The sequence below is a fragment of the Saccostrea echinata genome, unplaced genomic scaffold (assembly GCF_033153115.1).
Source record: "Saccostrea echinata isolate AGI-Se365-2 ecotype Australia unplaced genomic scaffold, CSIRO_AGI_Sech_v1 ptg000022l, whole genome shotgun sequence".
Lineage (NCBI taxonomy): Eukaryota > Metazoa > Mollusca > Bivalvia > Ostreida > Ostreidae > Saccostrea > Saccostrea echinata.
In genome coordinates this window covers 15,837,352-15,857,782 of record NW_026889771.1, presented here as the reverse complement: position 1 = coordinate 15,857,782, position 20,431 = coordinate 15,837,352, and the positions used below count along the sequence as shown (strand labels likewise).

Below are 20,431 nucleotides of genomic sequence, written 5' to 3'. Positions count from 1 at the left end.
AACATCTTTGATTAAGTGAAAACAGAATCATCAAGATAAATTTATTTTGTCCATGAGTTAACAAAGATAACATACCACTCCATTTTCCCATTCATTACATTAAATTACATAATTTATAAACAGTTATGTAAGAAATAGAGTTCATTGGTATAAATATTCAGAAGTAAATCAAAATTCAACAGCTAAAAATAATGAAAATTGAATCTTAAATATATTAATCTTGATAATTGAAGGAAAAACATATAACAGAGTTCACAATTTTCCTTTTGTCAACTTTAAGACAGTGAAATAGCATACAGTAAAACTATCAATTCACAGAATAAAGATATGTACAATGAATTAATTCTGAGGTATTTATATACTGCTTTTGTTAGATATGGTCATATTTGTAGACTTAAGGCAAATACTATTTTATTGAAGTACATTTAATGCATAAAACAGCACCTGGATTTTAAGGCATTAATTTGTTGAACATTTCATTAAAAAAAAAAACACTACCATTCATTTTTTCTAACATGAACAGAACTTGAGGAAATATCCTGTTTCTTGAGGGGAAAAAACAGTAAAGTGCATACATTGCTAACAGGTAATGCAAGCTTTAGGGGAACAAAAAAAAAGAGTTAAATTAATTTATCTAGGTAATTTAGGAGAAGCACATACATACGATATCACAGCTTTCACTTGATGAGTTTGTCAACACAGTAATTCATGTATTGACCATTGCAACAAAAACGGACTGATATGCACTAAAATTGGACACATTTACATATACATAGATAAAATTATATAAAAACACCAATAAAAATGAGGTTTCTTCGCACACCAAGAGTCAGTAATACTTAATGCATGTCTTATATACAAAATATGACATTAAATGTCTGTTACACGGTAACACCCTGTGCTTCAATTGCACACAAATTTCTTTGTTTTACAGGGAATTTGGAAGGAGATAAAATTGTGCCACATACTGCTTGAAATGCACAACAAATTTCTTCGGTTCCTAAAATTCTAATTACAATAATTATGTCTTTATATAATTGATGAAACTGATCTGTAATTTTGAATGTTGATTGATCTGAAAAGAAAGAAAGGAAATCACATTGTATTACAATTATATTTGTACACCAACTCCTATTACTTAAGGGTATTATGATACTGAAACAATGTGCAATGAAGATTTCTTTCCCATAAGTACTTAAAAATAGATTTATAGCTACAGTTGAACTTCGGTGTCTCGAACACGGATATCTCGAATACCATGGATATGTCGAAGTGGTACGTGTATTGAAGTCCCAACTGATTATTCTTTAAATATTTTACCCTGGATATCTCGAAATCATGCATATCTTGCATATCTTTTTTCTTGGTCCCATTGAGTTCGAGATAATGAGGTTTGACTGTAGCTAGTATTTTCTATTATAGAATTTTTTAAGCAATGTAACTTAAATTATATGTTAATTTTAAATAATATTCTGCAGAAACTTCATGAATAATGAAATTAAAAAAAAGAAAAGCAGCTGTATATGTGAATACATACTTGAGCACATTTTGGTTAACAATAGACACAGTTGGTGTACTCTTAGGCCCTTGAGATGGCATAAATGTCTTGCCACTCTTGTTGACAACATTAATGGAACGTGGAACTTTGACTTTGTAAGCATCAGCAGAATGTGATGGATATGGATCAAATGTTCCAGCTTTCATACCAGCAGGCTAAAAAAATTAATCATTTTATAGTTGATGAGTAGACCTTCAATAGAAGCTTGTCGTGGAACTAATTCATTAATTTTGGATGTTGTACAGCAGTTTCAATAAATAGTTCTTGAAATATATTTTCAAGTTGATTATGTTATGCAATACAACATCCAGAAAGAATTCAGCTATTAAGATATTATGAAAAATATTCTATAAGAAGATGATTTTCATAATTTTCATTGGCTGAAAGGATGTCACATGATATTTGTCCTTTTCTGATATTGATGTGAAAACGCATCCTTGGAATATGATATTGCATGACTTGCCATTTTTATACTGTAATTAGCAAATACAGCTGAAACATAGTTATGTAGAAGTCATGACGTAATAAGTACTAATAACATAAGAAGCATATTGTTTTTAACATTTTGTGAGGTAATGATCGACAGCCAAGTCAGACACAGAAAATGACCTAGCAACCTCGCAAGCTCAGTCACTATCACTTTCTGTGTCTTTGGTCAATATCACTTGACATGGGTCCATATAACTCGACCTACACTGAAGTCCATAAGTGTATAATTTTGTATATGTATATATATATATATATGACAATGAAGTTAAGATATAATTTTGGCTCCAAAGAAGAGAGATCCTTACTTTCTTTCCAGGAGAGCTTGGTTTGAAGGGTTTGATATCCTCCTTCTTTGATGGCATAGTTGCAGACCCTCCTCTGCGACCTAATTTGTCGGAGGCATATGGATTACTATCGAAATAAGCTCTGGGATGCATATTCAGTCTAAAAGCTCCAGTTCCTTTTATTGAATTCTTGTGCTGTTGTAATTCTTTCTGAATATTAAAATATGAATTAAAGTCAATTTTATATGTTAATTTTAAAACTTTTTTTTTTTTAAATAAATTTCAACAATTTCATTCATAATATTAAAAATAATTTTAGAAAAATTCAAATGTTAACCATATTCATATAGCTGTGAAAAATTAAGACATTTCTGATAACAAAAAACATTGTTAAACTTTTCGCTGATATCAATATTCTTGTTGTGAATATTTTTTCTATGGGATGACAGATTTTTACAAAGAAATTTTTTGTGATAAGATTATGAAGTGATTGAGCCATGCAACCAAGAAAGGAGGGAATAAAATTTGATTTTGTTAAAACATAGTTTTTTTTATTGCCATTTATGAAATTCTCATAAAACTTGATAGCTTTTTATATTGCCATTTACAAAATTTGTTTTTAAAACAAAAAAAAAAATATATAACATTTTTAAAGCCGAGATATGACATATTCTCTTTAAACTCGCATATATATAAATTGAATTGCAAAAATTGATTACACAAGAAAATGGAGACTATAATTTATTAGTAGTATAATTTCCATTTTGATTAAGAATTTTGGTTCTATAAATACAAGTTAAAGCTGTCCAACCTTGGTTAACTCTCTGGCTCTGTCATACGCATCAGATTGATACTTGGGATAATCTCCTAGTGTAATGCCCATATAGCTAGAAAAACACACACAGCATGATTAAAATGGAAAGCTAGGCTGGCACGATGATATTTAAAAAGAAGTGTACAAAACAGAGCATAGCTTGTGTAAATCACAATTTTACATACACCACTGCAAACAAGTACAAATATAGTTTGTTACACAAAGTCAAAAGACGTGTACTGCACAAGCTGCACACAAAGTTTGTGATATGAATGATTTGAGCATATATATATATATAAAAATTCTTAGACTTATTTAGAATGAAAAATAACTAAAATACCCATGAATTTGTAGCTCCTTTAAATTTTGATACTGTTAATGATTTTGAACAGTATATATATAATCCTTGATTTTGAAAGAACTGTAATATATTTCCTGTCATTTACAATGTTTGTCTTCAAAAATTCGAATGAGCAATTAACTGTCCCCTTTAGATAAAATGTTGCATTTTTTTAAGGGATGTTATACATTTGAAAATACTTATGGGAATTTTACTCACTTACAACTTTTTTAAAGCAATTTATACAATGATAACAAAAATTGTATGGATTAGGTAATTTTTACCATTTCTTTACAGTCATGAAATAACAGTACTTACTAGCAGCTAAATTGTTAATATTATTGTAAATCTGACAAACTTAAATATCCATAACCTATTTCGTACAGCCACCCTTCATCCCACATAAATTAACACATATATTTTGTTGGTACAAGCAGTACACATGTCATTATTGTACAAACCCTTGCTATATCTTTGTGTTTTTCATATGGATCAGGCAAGTAGTTTGGATATTTGCCAAGAGTCACATTCAAGTATCTATGTGAAAAATCATTGAATTTGAGAAAAAAAAACATTTATAGTTCCTGAAAATTAAGACTGATGAAATGCTGCTGATATTGATGCAAATATGACTTAAACCCAGAAGGAACAATTCAGTATGGGAAATTCGTCCTGTTTTAAATACAAGAAAAGTGTCAATTGCTGGTTGACTTGAATTAGTGCAGGAAAAACAAAAAAAAACCACCAGCATTTGAATTATGAGCTCAGAGAAATAAACAAACCCGGGCAATTTCTTTATGCTGATCAAATGGGTCTGACAAGTAATTGGGATATTTCCCCAATGTTACTCCAAGATACCTGAAACCATATTAGCCATGTCAACAATCTATTTTCCTCATAAACTATTTTGTAAAAATTCTGATTATGCCAGTTGACTCTAATTTACTAAACAATTCTTAAAACTAATACACTAGTGTTCAGGACATCAAAATATAATATTTTTAGGAATATTTCTAGGAATATTATGCAGATTTAACATATTTCTTTACCCAAATCCTGTGCCTCTTTTCCCAGGGTTTGTTTGGAAGTTTCTGCCTGGAGATTTGTATTCCTTTCCAGGTCTTGCGGCAGGACTAAATGCACCAATAGGTCCGCTTAGTGTTCCATAATGGTTTCCCAAGCCAGAACTAAAATTATCATTAAAAAATATTTACATTATTCATAAGTTACTCAACCCATCAAAAAATAAGACAATGTAAAACTAAAGAAATGCTAGAGCATGTACATTAGTGTCAAAAGGTAAATATAATAACTTACGGCTTTTTTTCTCCACTACTTGGTTGAAAAGGTTTTCCAATATTCTTTTGCATTTCTTTTAACCTGTGTTGTCTCCGCAATTTTATTGGATCTGTGTATGATTCTCCCTCGTATACACGAGTAAATGCCTTTTGGAAATACCCTGCCTGTAGTGCAGATCTGTCTTTTGAGCCTTCTGTTAACATTTGTTTACCCTTCTCAGCTGCTTCATTGAATTTAACTGAAAAAGAAACAATGATTTTTTTTATTATGATTTGGTTGATGTAAAATCCTTCACTTGACTTGTTACATGCAACAGAGACGTATAAAGATTTCATAGCAGCACAGACATATAGTCTTCAACATAAATTGAGGCTATATATATGCTAGCTAGGTCATCTACCTAGAGTATTCTCTAATGAGAAATAACATGTGCACATTTTCTAGTGGAGATGCACCTGGATGTCATACTCTTATGTTATTTGTTTATTCATTTATTGTACAAAACATACCATATATCATATTTGTTTGTTTGTTTGTTTTTTTTTCAGTCTGGATATATTATGCTAGCTTTATACAAAACACCAAAAACACATATGAGTGTACATATTTTCAGATGTTTCAATTGAAGAATCTGTGAAATAAATTTAGCTTACTTCCTCGCTCCTTGTATTTATCATTGATTGTTACATATCCCATCTCCTGAAATAAGCCAACACGGTCCATATCCGTGCGTCCTCCCTTTTCCCCCATTTTGGCCTGTTTGTTGCTCTGTTGTGTGATTCAACGTCCTCTTTGCTCCTGCAAATTCAATTAACCAATTAGTTTACTTAATTAAGCCGATCAGAGGTTTCCACTAAATGCATATCACGTCGGAAACATTGATAAGGGAAACGTGATGGTCCAGTTCCCTTATTGTTGGAATAATCGCTATGGAGATTGCCGTAGCGTGGCGCTAACAGGATATCCGGCGGAACATCGGAAGGCGTCGGTAAATATCCATTACTACCACTGACATTAAAAAGAAAACGCGCCAAATAACCTAAAATCGTAAGTTGATTTATCAGTATGTTATCAGTATTTTTTTTTAAAAGAGAAAAATCTTTTTTTTATGGAAGGGTATAGAGAGATTTCATGCGTAACACATAGGAATAAAAAAAAAAATAGTACCCGAATTTCCTCACTTAATTTTTCATGTTGTCAGAACTACATTGTAACTGAACAAGACTTACAACATGTACAATAGAAACTCCCTAGCATACTGAGGGCTACTGCACAATGTTCGTCAAAACTTTACTTTATAATGCAAGCTCTATATCAGTCTGTCTCGTGCATCCGAAAGTCATCTGATCTTGAAATGTTGTGGTTTATCCCTCTTTTGGGAGACAATTACCCATAAGCCCTATAGGTGTCCAACTTGATGAAGGAAAGAGTTGTACCCGGGCCTGGCTATTTATATTCGGCTTAATATTTTAATTAAAGATATAAAACTGACATTGAAAAGAAGTATGTGACTACAGAGACATATATATGTCTCTGGTGACTACCGGTATGTGTTTTTATCATCACATAAACATATATTTTTCTGTTTCGTAGCTGCCATGCCAGAAGACTCAACAGATGATGTGTTTAAGATCATTGTGGCCACAGACATACATCTAGGGTATGGTGAAAAGGATGTTATTAGGGGCAATGACTCACTAGTAACCTTTGAAGAAATCTTGGAGAATGCGAAGAAGCATGAAGCTGATTTCATTCTTCTTGGTGGAGATCTTTTCCATGAAAATAAACCACCACGGAGAATAATGCATGGATGCATAGCATTGCTCAGAAAGTATTGCTTTGGAGACAAACCCATTCTCTTTGAATATTTGAGTGATCAGTCTGCAGACTTTAAGCATTGTCAGTTTCCTGCCCTTAACTATGAAGATACAAATTTGAATGTTTCCATTCCAGTGTTTTCTATTCATGGTAACCATGACGATCCTTCGGGACAAGGCAATTTATGCTCACTAGACATTCTCCACAGCGCAGGACTAATGAATTATTTTGGTAAAACGACAAGTTTAGAGAAAATAGAAATGTCCCCTCTTCTAATGCAGAAAGGGAATACAAAATTAGCCCTTTATGGTTTGGGTTCAGTGAGAGACGAACGTCTTCATCGTTTATTTGTCCACAAAAATGTATCAATGCTTAGACCAAAAGAGAACCAGGAAGACTGGTTCAATGTGTTTGTCATTCATCAGAATCGGGCCAAGCACTCTACAACGAGTTATATTCCAGAGCAGTTTCTCGACGATTTCTTAGACCTTGTAATTTGGGGACATGAACATGAGTGCAGAATTGAGCCTGAATGGAACAGTTCACAGAACTTTTTCATTAGTCAACCTGGCAGCAGTGTGGCAACATCTTTAAGTGAGGGAGAGACAGTTAAAAAGAACATTGGTCTATTGAAAATTAAAGGGAAGAACTTCAAAATAACCAAGATACCACTAGAGACTGTTCGGCAGTTTTACATGGAAGATGTGGTGCTTAGTGAAACAGAACTTAACCCTGCAGACCATGACATTGCTAGGCAAGTGGAAGCTTACTGTCTTGAGAAAGTGGAAGCTATTTTAGAGAAGGCTTGTAAGTATATGTATAGATCTACTCAATTTTTGAAAAGTCAGATACATTTACATTTTTAGATGCTGTTTTATGTAATGTTGTTTGTAACTATTGTATTGTTCATTTGGTGTATATTTACAAGAATGCATAGAATGCATAATAGTTTTATTTATCTGTAAAGAGGTCATGTTTATCATGTTTATTGCAGTCAGGAATGTGGGCAATTGAAAGCCACATCATGGAATAGTTACGTTATTAGTTTCTCATCTTATTTATCGATGAGATAACACTGCAAATATTTTATTTTCTGTACAGCTTTGGAACACTCGGGTAACAGAAGGCAGCCCGATAAGCCCCTTGTCAGACTCCGCATTGACTACAGTGGTGGATTTGAACCATTTAGTGGATACAGGTAAAGTGTCTTGTATTATACTTAATTTAGTTGTGTTAGCTTCACAGTATAGCCTGGAGCAGGATGTGATTTTACCACATGAATGTTCTAATAACCAATGAGTAGAAGGTTTAGTGATCATCTAATTTTGTTTTTAATAGCAATGATATCATCATTGTTTAAAAAAAATATTCAGTAGCATTTTATACTGTTGTATATTGTATAAATAGTGTTTTTATGCCCCCGTATCAAAGATTAGGGGGTATATAGTTTTTGCTCTGTCCATCTGTCTGTCTATCTGTTTGTCTGTTGGTCCACAAAAACTTTAACATTGCCCATAACTTTTGATTGATTGGAGTTATGGCTCTCATATTTCACATGTATATACCTTGTGACAAGAGCTTTCTTTGGGTACCATCATATTTGACCTTTTGACCTTGACCTAGGAGTTTGACCCAGTTTTGCTATGTTTAACCGAACTTTAACCTTGGCCACAACTTTCGAACAGTTGGTGCTAGAGCTTTCATACTTCACATGTGTATTCCTTGTGATAAGACCTTCCTTTGGATGCCAACAACTTTGACCTCTTGACCTTGACCTAGGAGTTTGACCTTCTTTTGAAAACTTTAACCTTGGCCATAACTTTTGAACAGTTGGTGGTAGGGCTTTCATACTTCACATATGTAATTCTTGTGACAAGACCTTCCTTTGGATACCAACAACTTTGACCCTTTGACCTTGACCTTGGAGTATGACCTACTTTTTGAAAACTTTAACTTTTGAATGGTTGGTGCCAGGGCTTTCATATTTAATTCTTTCTATCCTTGTGACAAGACCTTTCTTTGGATACCAACAATTGTGATCCATTGACCTTGACATATGATTTTGTCCTTCTTTTGAAAAACTTTAACCTTGGTCATAACTTTTGAATGGTTGGTGCTAGGGCTTTCATACTTCACATATGTAATTCATGTGACAAGACCTTCCTTTGGATACCAACAACTTTGACCCTTTGACCTTGGAGTTTGACCTACTTTTGGAAACTTTAACCTTGGCCATAACTATTGAACGGTTGGTGCTAGAGCTTTCTTATTTAATCTGTCTATTCCTTGTGACAAGACCTGTCTTTGGGTACCAACAATTGTGATCCATTGACCTTGACATATGAGTTTGACCTACTTTTGAAAAACTTTAACCTTGGTCATAAATTTTGAAGGATTGGTGCTATGGCTTTCGTATTTCACATGTGTATTCCTTGTGAGAAGGCCTTTCCTTGGGCACCATTCATTTTGACCATTTGACCTTGATGTTTGACTTGCTTTCGAAAAACTTTTAACCTTTTCCATATCTATTCAACGGTTGCTGCTAGGACTTTCATATTTCACAGGTATATTCCTTAAGACAAGACCTTACTTTGGGTACCAACATATTTGATTTGCATTTGAGAAAGTTTAACCTTAGCTATAAGTTGCCATACGGGGGCATCAGTGTTTCACAAATACATCTTGTCCTCTTGTATTCTTTATAAATTTTCACATACAGTGTATATAAGTTTAGAAAGATTCACTAATTTAAGTATCCAAATGGTGCATGTGTGAATTAAATTTTTATTGGTAGATTCAAGGTCTTAATCAGTAAGGATTGTGTGCAAATTGCATGTTGAGACAAATAATTAAATGCCCTGATCCATGATATTCTATAGTTCTCAACAGAGAAATTATTATCTCTATCTTTGGATCATGAACAGTATGAATCTACATGTACACTGACTTTCTATTTTACTGTGAACTCTTGTTTGTGGCCACGCCCTTGTCCAGAGCCATAAGTTGAATAGAAAATTTAAAGTTAATCTATTGTGGATGATATAAGGAGTGAGAGGTTTTATTTTCACAAATAAATCACAACTACCCAAGATTGTTTCTGCCAAGTTTGTTTGAAAATAGGACGAAAATTAATACTGACAGACAGCTTACTGACAAGTTTGGTACAGAAAACTTGCTTGAAAAGTTGATACAAATTAGCTTAGATCGTAAAAAGGATTACTGGGGCAGAAACATTTTCTGGTTTGTAAAGTAACTGATTTTTAGCTCACCTCGACGAAGTCGAGATGAGCTTATGCTATACCCCCGGCGTCGGCGTCGGCGTCGGTGTCGGCGTCGGCGTTAGCGTCGGCGTCCCAGGTTAAAGTTTTAGGAGCAAGTCCCATTCCCAAGTAACTATAAGCCCTACCTGGACCAAACTTGCATGGATGATGCATCTAGGGATGAACACTACCACACTTGCTTCGGATGCTGGATCTGACCTAGATTTTCCAGATGAGTGACCAAGTTAAAGTTTTAGGAGCAGGTCCATTCCCAAGTAACTATAAGCCCTACCTGGACCAAACTTGCATGGATGATGCATCTAGGGATGGACACTACCACAATTGTTTCGGATGCTGGATCTGACCTAGATTTTCCAGATGAATGACCAGGTTAAAGTTTTAGGAGCAAGTCCATTCCCAAGTAACTATAAGCCCTACCTGGACCAAACTTGCATGGATGATGCATCTAGGGATGGACACTACCACACTTGCTTCGGATGCTGGATCTGACCTAGATTTTCCAGATGAGTGACCAGGTTAAAGTTTTAGGAGCAGGTCCATTCCCAAGTAACTATCAGCCCTACCTGGACCAAACTTGCATGGATGATGCATCTAGGGATGGACACTACCACACTTGCTTCGGATGCTGGATCTGACCTAGATTTTCCAGATGAGTGACCAGGTTAAAGTTTTAGGAGCAGGTCCATTCCCAAGTAACTATCAGCCCTACCTGGACCAAACTTGCATGGATGATGCATCTAGGGATGGACACTACCACACTTGCTTCGGATGCTGGATCTGACCTAGATTTTCCAGATGAGTGACCAGGTTAAAGTTTTAGGAGCAGGTCCATTCCCAAGTAACTATCAGCCCTACCTGGACCAAACTTGCATGGATGATGCATCTAGGGATGGACACTACCACACTTGCTTCGGATGCTGGATCTAGTGTAGATTTTCCGGATGAGTGACCAGGTTAAAGTTTTAGGAGCAAGTCCATTCCCAAGTAACTATAAGCCCTACCTGGACCAAACTTGCATGGATGATGCATCTAGGGATGGACACTACCACACTTGCTTCGGATGCTGGATCTGACCTAGATTTTCCAGATGAGTGACCAGGTTAAAGTTTTAGGAGCAAGTCCATTCCCAAGTAACTATAAGCCCTACCTGGACCAAACTTGCATGGATGATGCATCTGGGGATGGACATGGCCACACTTAGTTCGGATGCTGGATCTGATGTAGATTTTCCAGATGTGTACCAAGTTAAAGTTTTAGGAGCAGGTCCATTCCCAAGTAACTGTAAGCCCTACCTGGACCAAACTTGCATGGATGATGCATCTAGGGATGGACACTACCACACTTGCTTCGGAAGCTGGATCTGACCTAGATTTTCCACATGTGAGACCAGGTTTAGATTTAGGAGTAGTCTCGTTCCCAAGTAACTATAAGCCCTACCTGGACCAAACTTGCATGGATGATGCATCTAGGGATGTACACTAACCAACCTGCTTCGAATGCTGGGTCTGACCTAGATTTTCCACATGAGTGAATTTTAGCCATATTTTAACCAAATTAGCATGGATGATGTATCTAGGGATGGATACTTCCAGACTTGCCTTGGATTCTGAATCTGACGTACATTTTCCAGATGAGTGACCAGGGTAATTTTTTGGAGTAGCTATATAATATTATGGCCTGTTATGATTAAACTTGCATAGATGGTGCATCTAAGGATGAAAACTTCCAGACTTGCTTTGGATGTTGGAACTGACCAAAATTTTCTTGATTACTAAACAGGTCAAAAGTTTTTTGAGCAGATCTATAATTAAATCAAACTTGCATGGATATTGATCTTGGGATGTACCCTAACTAGAAAAAAATATGATGTGAAATTTGCCTTACATGTAGATAACATTCGTCGAGGTGAGCTTCGTAATCTTTGATTACCTATGTTTTAGGTCACCTGAGTCACTCAGGTGACCTATTGCTATCCGTTCTCATCCGTCGGCGTGCGTCGTGTGTTAACATTTGAACATTTTTAGCTTCTTCTCTGAAACCGCTTAACCAATTTCAACCAAATTTGGCATATAGCATCTATGGGTGAAGGGGAACAAAAATTATGAATTTCATGGTCCCTGCCCCCCCTGGGGCATGAGGGGTGGGGCTAAAACCACCAAAAATAATGCAATCTTTAAAAATCTTCTTCTTTACTCTAGGACATCAAGCAGTCAAACTGTTGGCATCATTGTAACAAGCATTGAGCCCTCTACCAAAATTGTGAAATTCATGGCCCCAGGGTCATGGGTTCTGGCCCCAGGGTGGGGCTATATACATCATATAGTGAAAGTGCATTATTTCTTTGAAAATCTTCTTCTCTGCTCCTGGGTATTAAATAAAGTAACTAAGTACATAGTTGTGAAGAGCAAGAGTGCCTCTTCCAAAATTGTGAAATTCATGGCCCCAGGGTCAGGGGTTCTGGTGTTAGGGTGGGGCTCTATTGATTATATAGTGAAAATGCATTAATTCTTTGAAAATCTTCTTCTCTGCTCCTGGGTATTATTTAAACAAACAAAGTGCATGGTTATGATGCATAAGGATGCCTTTTCAAAAATTGTGAATTTCATGGCCCCAGGGTCAGGGGTTCTGGTGTTAGGGCAGGGCTCTATTGATTATATAGTGAAAATGCATTGATTCTTTGAAAATCTTCTCCTCTGCTCCTGGGTATTATTTAAACAAACTAAGTGCATGGTTATGATGCATAAGGATGCCTTTTCAAAAATTGTGAATTTCATGGCCCCAGGGTCAGGGGTTCTGGTGTTAGGGCGGGGCTCTATTGATTATATAGTGAAAATGCATTGATTCTTTGAAAATCTTCTCTGCCACTGGAGATTATTTAAACAAACTAAGTGCATGATTATGATAGGCAAGGATGCCTCTTCCAAAATTTTTAAACCCCTGGCCTCAGGGTCAGGGGTTCTGGTGTTAGGGCGGGGCTCTATTGATTATATAGTGAAAATGCATTAATTCTATTAATTAATCAGTAATTAATCTTGTCTGCTCCTTAGCGTTGAGCTGATGAGCTTCGAACAGAATTTTTAAATCTTATGGTCTTAGGGTCAGGGGTTCTGGCATAATGAAGGGGGGGGGGGGGGTGGCTTTTGATAATATAGTGGAAAAGTGTTAATACTTCGAAGTCCATAGTTATGATGATGAGGGTAACTCTTCCAAATTTGTAAATTTCTTGACCCTTGGTCTTGGGTTCTGGTGTTAGGGTAAGGCTTTGTTGAATCTGTAGTGAAAATGCATTGTACCTGTGAAATTCTTCTCTGCTTCTGGGCATATCGGAAGGAAACTGAGTAAAAGTTTAAATGATATAAATAAGCATATTTCTACCAGATTTTTGAACATCTGGACCATTTGTCTAAGCATTCTAGTCCTGGGCAGGACTCTATTAATTTGTATTCTACTGAGAGAAGTTATTCCCCCTTTCCGTTCACCTTTGATAATTAATCATTGTAAATAATGTATTTGAAAGGTTAATAGATTAAGATAATTATGCAAGAATGTTTATCATATAATTCAAAAAGTATTTTCTTAGTTTTAATAATCAGGTAGACCTGTAAGTAATAGATAAATAAAAATGAGACAAAATAACTTATCTTATTAAAAGTTCTTCAAAGACCATAAGAGAGGTCAATGCTAGAGGTCTTAATATGGGTTTTAAAATAGTACAGAAGCACTAATAGTTTGTTAATAGTCTGCATGGTGATAGTGTTAAGTGGGGGACAGATTAGAACTTAAGGTCAGACGATACGTTCCTCAAATATCTGTTTTGTATACCTTCGAATTATGTGGAAAATATTCAAAATTTTAATAACCTTCTGATTTCTAAACTGATTTCTAATTGTCTTTAAAAAAATGAAACACCAAAAAATGTGTTATTGGCTAATTGAGTTTTTTCCAAAAGGATTTTATAGGAAAAACATCCTCTGGTATCTTGCACAAATGCCTGGTAAGGTACCTTAATTTTTTGCGAGTAAACATGTTAAAGTAGCAATACTTCAATGACAAAATCTTAGAAAAAATTAAATATTATTGAGGAACGTATCGTCTGTCCTTAATTTATGAGTTGATACTGAATACTAGACTAATTATTTTGTTGATCCTGATCTTCCTACTTCTCTTGCTTTAGGGCAACAAAGCTTCATCTATCAGTGTATTTAACTTCTAAATTGTTGTATTATACTCAGGTGACCGTTAAGGCCCTTGGGCCTCTTGTTTTTTATAGGTTTGGACAGCGATTTGTTGATAAGGTTGCCAATCCAAAAGAAATGATACTTTTTTCAAGAAGGAAGGTCACCAAAGTTAAATCAGATGAAAAAGGTAAACGGAATTCTGATTGCTGTAAACATACTTTTTTCCATGGGGTCACAATTCTGCAGAAAAACAATTTCTGTTCAATCTGCTGGTAGAAAATTAAGCAGATTTTTTGGATTGCCATTGTGTCTTAAATGCACTTTAGGTACACTGTGACAAATTACTGCAGACAATTTGTGACCAGTCCACAGTAAGTTTATCCCACAGGGAAAAAAGTATTTCTATATCTCTCTCTCTCTCTCTCTTTTATTTTTAACACCCAGATGACAATTCTTATAAGTTGTTGTTTTGTTTGTACATGTATATGAATTTTCCAGATGCAATGTTCTTACAATTTTAACTTGGTGTATTGAAATACTAGGTTCTGGCCCCGGGGCCATAAAACTTAGACAAGCTTACTTTTGATCTCAGTCTCACTTTTACCAAAGGAATTAATAGTGGAAAAGTGAGACTTGAGATCAAAAGTGAGCTTGTCCAAGTTTTATGGCCCCGTGGCCTAGAGTTTAAATATAAGTTATATATGAGTTTGCTTCATGATATGCAGTATTACTTTTACACAGTGTAATGCTTATTAAATCTTGTTGACAGACCCAGTGATAGGCGAGGTGAAGGTAGATAATCTGGACACCTCCAGAGTGGAGGACATGGTCAAAGATATATTTAGCCAAGCTGATCAGGTGAGTAGACACACCCTCATTGAAGTACAGATTCTCAGCATCTACATACAGTTTTAAACTTGCATATTATACATCAACAATTTTCATTATTGAAAATTAGATTTTTTTTTTTTATTTTGATAAAAATTGTGTTTTGTTTGGTTGTTTTGTTTTGTTTTGTTTTTTTTTTGGTCATTTTTGAGAGACTATATATGAAAGAAATGGAAAGCATTATATTACAATGAGTATACATAGGTTCTTGAATTAAAAATAAATGGTTTGGATGTTCATATTGTTGATTTTTATTTTCGATTATAGTACACATTGATTGTCAATAAATACATTTAACTCTGTTTAGAACTGGCAGCTGAAGTTGCTGACAGAGAAAGGTATGGGGGATGCTGTACAGGAATACGTGGACAAAGAAGAGAGGGAGGCCATCTCTGAACTCGTCAAATACCAGCTAGAAAAGACACAGGTACATTTACTGCCTTGCGACTGATTCTCTTATACCCTTTCTATCTTTGCTTTTAGTAGGATTAATTTTCATGGTTATTTCTGCATATTTTTGGTACTAATTCATTTGTCAAAAGTGGAATTTTGTCTGATTAAAAGTTATATTTACCATAATTTCTTATTCAGTTATTATAAATCACTTGTTATTCTTGAGATCTTTATTTTCACATAATAATGCAAGACTGTCTGCTCTCAACATTTTTATTCTCACTTATATTTATTATTGAAGATTATATACAAAAAATTGTGAAAAATTTCTTGTTTATAAATACTAAATTTTCTAGCAAAAATAAAGAGCGGCAAAAATCAGCTCACATACAGTAGTTCCTGCAAATGAAAAATATGTTAATTAAAAGAAAAACGGTAGTATACTTCACAAGCATCCTCACTAGAAAAGATATAATTATATGGCACATGACTTAAAACAAAAATCATCATTTAATATCAATATGATTCAACTCTCTATTATTATATGGTGAATATTAATGTACAGTTGAATTTCGGTATCTTGAACAACGATATGGGTGAATTAAAAAAAATGACCAAATGCATATTTATCAACCCACACTAAAAATACAGGCAATGAAAATAGATTTCTATGTCTCAGCATATGTCTTTAGATAGTGTCTAAATACCTGCCAAATATCTCGTTGATATCTCAATTAACAAAAAAGTTATGCCCAAAAATGATGCTAAAATTGTCAGGAGTGCAACACCTTTTTGTGACATTTTGAAATTTCAATATTTTTTGGAGATCTGTGAAATGAAAAATAATGCTTCATGTTGAAAATAAAGACTTTCCTGATAATATTCAAAGTATTGAGCTTTAAATGTGGACTGTCATAACTTTTGTTTAATCAAGTTGTGGTCATGGCTGATGTTTAAAAAAATGTTATACCATGTCAGGAGTGCAACAGAAAAAATGTAGTGTTGCCAAAAAAACATCAATTGTAAAATTCTGATAGAAAATTAAGACAAAAAAGAATTTTGGAAGTGTAAAATAATAACTGATATACATTTTAAAACTTAAAAATGTTATATAAATCACAAGCAGCATTAATGAGAGTCAAGTATATGTGCATACCCCAAAATGTCAGGAGTGCAACATTTGATGTTTTGCTCCCAAGCATGAAAAAACTATTATCATCATATGATTTTCTGATTTTTATTTTGGAAAATAAAAGACACAAAAAACAATTTTACCAAATAGATTTATCAATTACAGGATCTGTCTGTTATTCAGATCCATATTTCTATGGTCAGAAGTGCAACACATTTTTTAAAAGATTCAAGTTGTGTGTCGAAAAGACTTCTATTCATGCATAGAAGTATTCATTAATTAATAAGGATCTTTTTGTATAATTTAATGCTAAATTATTGACAGTTTTATTATTAAAATCCTTCCTTTTTCCATTTTATCAATTCATATGTGTTTTTATCTTTTTGTGATTTTTTTAATGAACGTTAAAAATAAACACACTAAAACATTGTCATAAAATTCAAGTAATTCCTCCTCAACTTCACTGAAACAACAGAACAAGTTCTTATGTAATTTTCACTTCACAATTCTACTTTAAGGACATACGCAACATAGTTTGAACTTTATTGTCTTTTTCCTTGGAGTTGAAGAGTTCCAATACTTAAAGGAACTGTGTGCTACATTTTAATGTCTATATATGCTATTGTACACTTCTTCTAAAACAAGTTTGGATAAACAAAACATCTAGAATATATGTTCAGTAATTTTTGTATATTTTTCTTTGAATTATACAAGAATTTTCATCAATTGATATCTTTTCAAAACCCTGGTAATGCATGCTGATTTTTTGTCTACGAACATCTGATAGCACTATAATCTTAAATTAAGAATATCTCGAAAAATTATCAGTAGGTAAGGTACGTTGCATGTGTCCTTAAAGGCCCCAATGCTTTTGGTCAGGAGTGCAACAAATATGTTAGAATTATAAATCATCCACTAAGAATAAAAATAAAGAAAAAATGATGAGTAGAATTTCTCTGGTGGGTTACTGTGTTTGTCTTCTAAAGGAAAATATGCTTTAAAATATATTTTATCTTCTAAATATACATTTAAGCTAGTTTTTGGGCATAAAATAGGGTATAATTCCAGATAAAATGCGAATTTTAAATACTTTCATCTGTTTTAATTATGAAGTATTGGACTATAAGTATTGCACAATTTCATTACCACTTGATGTTGCCAACACTTTATGAATTTTTGTGTTCTATGGTTTTAATTTTAAACTTTACTGCAGTCAGGAGTGCAACAAAACTGCTTCATAATTACCGATGCTTTTTAACTATCTTTACTAAAAAATAAGTTGAAAAAAAATGCTTGATACTATTTGATGTTCAAAACACTATGTCTATCAACAAATTACAGAAATTTTACAGTCAATTCAGGGAATAGTGTTCATCATTTCACATATATTTTAAATACATTTTATATATATTACACTTTGCAAATAATCATGTTTTAAGGTCTTCAACATATGAAAAACCTGCCGTAAACGATGAAAAATATCGACACGGCAAATTGATTTACAAAGTAAGAATGGGTTATTGTGTGTTATAATTTTTAAAACAATGTTAAATAAAATACATATCAGATGTCAGGAGTGCAACACAATAATGTAACATAGGGTCACTTCAAAATCTAGTATTTTTTGTAAGAGAACTCGTATAAAACAATTCTTTTTTGGCTTTGATTTAAAGAATTGACTTGAACGGACAAAAAAGTGAATTTTGGGGAATTTTATTCTTCATATTTTTTTCATATTAAAACTTTTCAAACCAGAATTAAAAAAATAATGTAAAATAACAATCAAAAAGCCAATTTTTTGTCACATGTACAAGAGAAGATACTCATTCAAGGTCTAGATTTAATCATTTATACCCCTTTTACCATTTTGAAGCATAAAAAACTATAATTGCTTGTGATTATGTATTTTAGAAAGTCTTTTAAGGTGTAATGATATTTTCTTTTTTCAAAAGAAATTTTTCTAATAAAAATTCTGAAACTTTTTAATCCAATTGTCTATTCTATTGCCACTTCAGGATTTTAAACTAGAATGCATTTGCAATATGGTGATATAAGTGAAAAATATGTTACAAGTAGTTGAATTTTGCCAAAAAAATTCAGTTTGGTGGTCATTTTTTTTTAATTCACCCATATCTCAAATACCATGGATATGTCGAAGTCATTTGGAGGTGCGAACCACTTTTTCTCTATGTATTTTACCCTTGATATTTCAAACCCTTGGATATCTCGAGATATTTCCTTGGTCCCATCAAGTTCAAGATAACAAGGTTTGACTGTACATGGCTAATATGGCATGGAAACTTCAAAGCCTGCAGCAAGACTTGTACTCCCATGTTCTTGTTGCAGGAAATATACATTTATATATCAAATTTATTTGTGCTTTACCATATCTTAGTCGCTGTCCGAGAATTGGTTTCAAACCCTATGAAATTTTTGCTCTTGTTCTTAATTGGTAATTTTAATGCAAGTGTAGGGTAATTAAACTGTAAAAGGTTGTAAATCTAAATAGCAAAATGAAAAGAAAATTGTGTAAAATATTTAGATTGGGATATTGATGTACTGATGCTCAATATTCACAGACACATCTAAAACAAAGGAATATCAGTGAAGATTTAATCATAGAGGAAGTCAACAGATATAAAGAGGAGAGAAAGAAGAAGAAAGAAGATGAAACAGAGGTCAAAGAGGCCATTAAAAGAGCCCAGACTAAACGTCCTAAAGACCTAGAGGAAGATGATGTGGATATGAACAGTGATTCTGATGAGAATGAATCAAATGCTCCATCAACCAGTTCTTCAAAAAGAGGCAGAGGGAGGGGAAGTCGTGGAGGCCAAAAAGGGGAAACTACAAGAGGACGAGGCTCCCGAGGAGGAAGAGGAGGTAGAGGGAGTCGAGGAGGGAGGGGCAAAGCTGCAGTTGTGGAGACCTCCAATAGTTCTATTTTAAATGCTTTTGGATCACAACAATCAAAACAAGGATCAAGACAAAGTAGGAAGAGCACTGTCAGGTAAATTATGTTGACATTTTAATTTTTCAATAATAAAGTTTATATGCAAGTAAACTTCTAAAGACCTTTTTTCTTCCTCACGAGAAAGTTCTGATATTGACTCTCTACAATGGTTTATTCCTTGCACAGTCAGATAAATTTACATCACACCTACATGTATCTAAGTAATTAACCCAAGGCTTTTTAAAGAAATTAAGGAAACTTGTTTAAAATAAATGTAAGAATATTGCTTTTTTTCTTTTTTGGCAGCTACTTCGATTCAGATGAGGAAAATGAGAGCATTACTATATCTGACGATGAAGACTTACCGAAGATGTCTAAAAAATCCAAACCAACCCCACCAAAGAAGAAAAGGGGGATCACATTTGACTCCGATTCAGATGATGATATATACCCAACAAAACGCAAACGATAACATTCATAGGGTGCTTATGTTAAATTTTATTGATTTCATTTTGTTAATGTTTCCCATTTGTTGTGAATATGAAGTACATTTTGTACTTTTATTCTTGAATAAAATGAACTTTTCAGTATACATTGGTATCAATTGGCTACAAACAGGCATACTTAGATTCACAAGCAAAATTCTGACTGGAAATTGTGTATCTTGGTGGAAGTTTATACACGAAGTGTATCCATCTGTAAAATTTTTGCTTTGTACTTTTTCTTAAGAATCAGTGGGCCAATTCAAGTAAATCTTGCTTCCAAGTTCTGTTTAAACATATTCAATTTGCTGCAATAATGGGCAATAAAGTTCACTTTCATAGGGAGGTAAGGAAAAAAGATTACATTTTATTGAAGAATAACTTTGCCAGTTAAGGCAAAATGTGTAAAAACTTCCAAGCACTCAGGGTCAAGGTTGGGTACTAATGTGCACACAAGATATAAGGATTATATGATTAACATTTGATTTATTGAACAGAGTGGTTTGTCAAATACATGTGAAGTGA

General features: G+C 33.8%; 2 protein-coding genes across 4 annotated transcripts; one reads left to right on the top strand and one right to left on the bottom strand.

Annotated features, from left to right (window-relative positions):
* Positions 1-27: 27 nt before the first annotated feature.
* Positions 28-5,730, bottom strand: LOC133190967 (cilia-and flagella-associated protein 96-like). 3 transcript variants are annotated; one of them, XM_061326647.1, is made up of 7 exons: positions 5,438-5,730; positions 4,803-5,022; positions 4,535-4,672; positions 4,268-4,343; positions 2,353-2,541; positions 1,538-1,713; positions 28-1,075 (listed from the first exon to the last, which is right to left on the bottom strand). In XM_061326647.1, exons 1-7 carry the CDS (start codon positions 5,532-5,534, stop codon positions 1,030-1,032), a joined length of 942 nt encoding a protein of 313 aa, XP_061182631.1. In that variant the 5' UTR covers positions 5,535-5,730; the 3' UTR covers positions 28-1,029. The 3 variants fall into 3 exon arrangements, with proteins under 3 accessions (XP_061182631.1, XP_061182632.1, XP_061182629.1); XM_061326648.1 differs by lacking the exon at positions 4,268-4,343 and adding an exon at positions 3,947-4,022; XM_061326645.1 differs by lacking the exon at positions 4,268-4,343 and adding an exon at positions 3,143-3,218.
* A 72-nt stretch (positions 5,731-5,802) lies between these two features.
* Positions 5,803-20,012, top strand: LOC133190538 (double-strand break repair protein MRE11-like). The gene is made up of 8 exons (XM_061326219.1): positions 5,803-5,831; positions 6,378-7,409; positions 7,704-7,800; positions 14,154-14,248; positions 14,831-14,919; positions 15,257-15,376; positions 19,054-19,481; positions 19,731-20,012. The coding sequence occupies exons 2-8, from the start codon at positions 6,383-6,385 to the stop codon at positions 19,894-19,896; spliced, it is 2,022 nt and encodes a 673-aa protein (XP_061182203.1). The 5' UTR covers positions 5,803-5,831; positions 6,378-6,382; the 3' UTR covers positions 19,897-20,012.
* Positions 20,013-20,431: the final 419 nt, after the last annotated feature.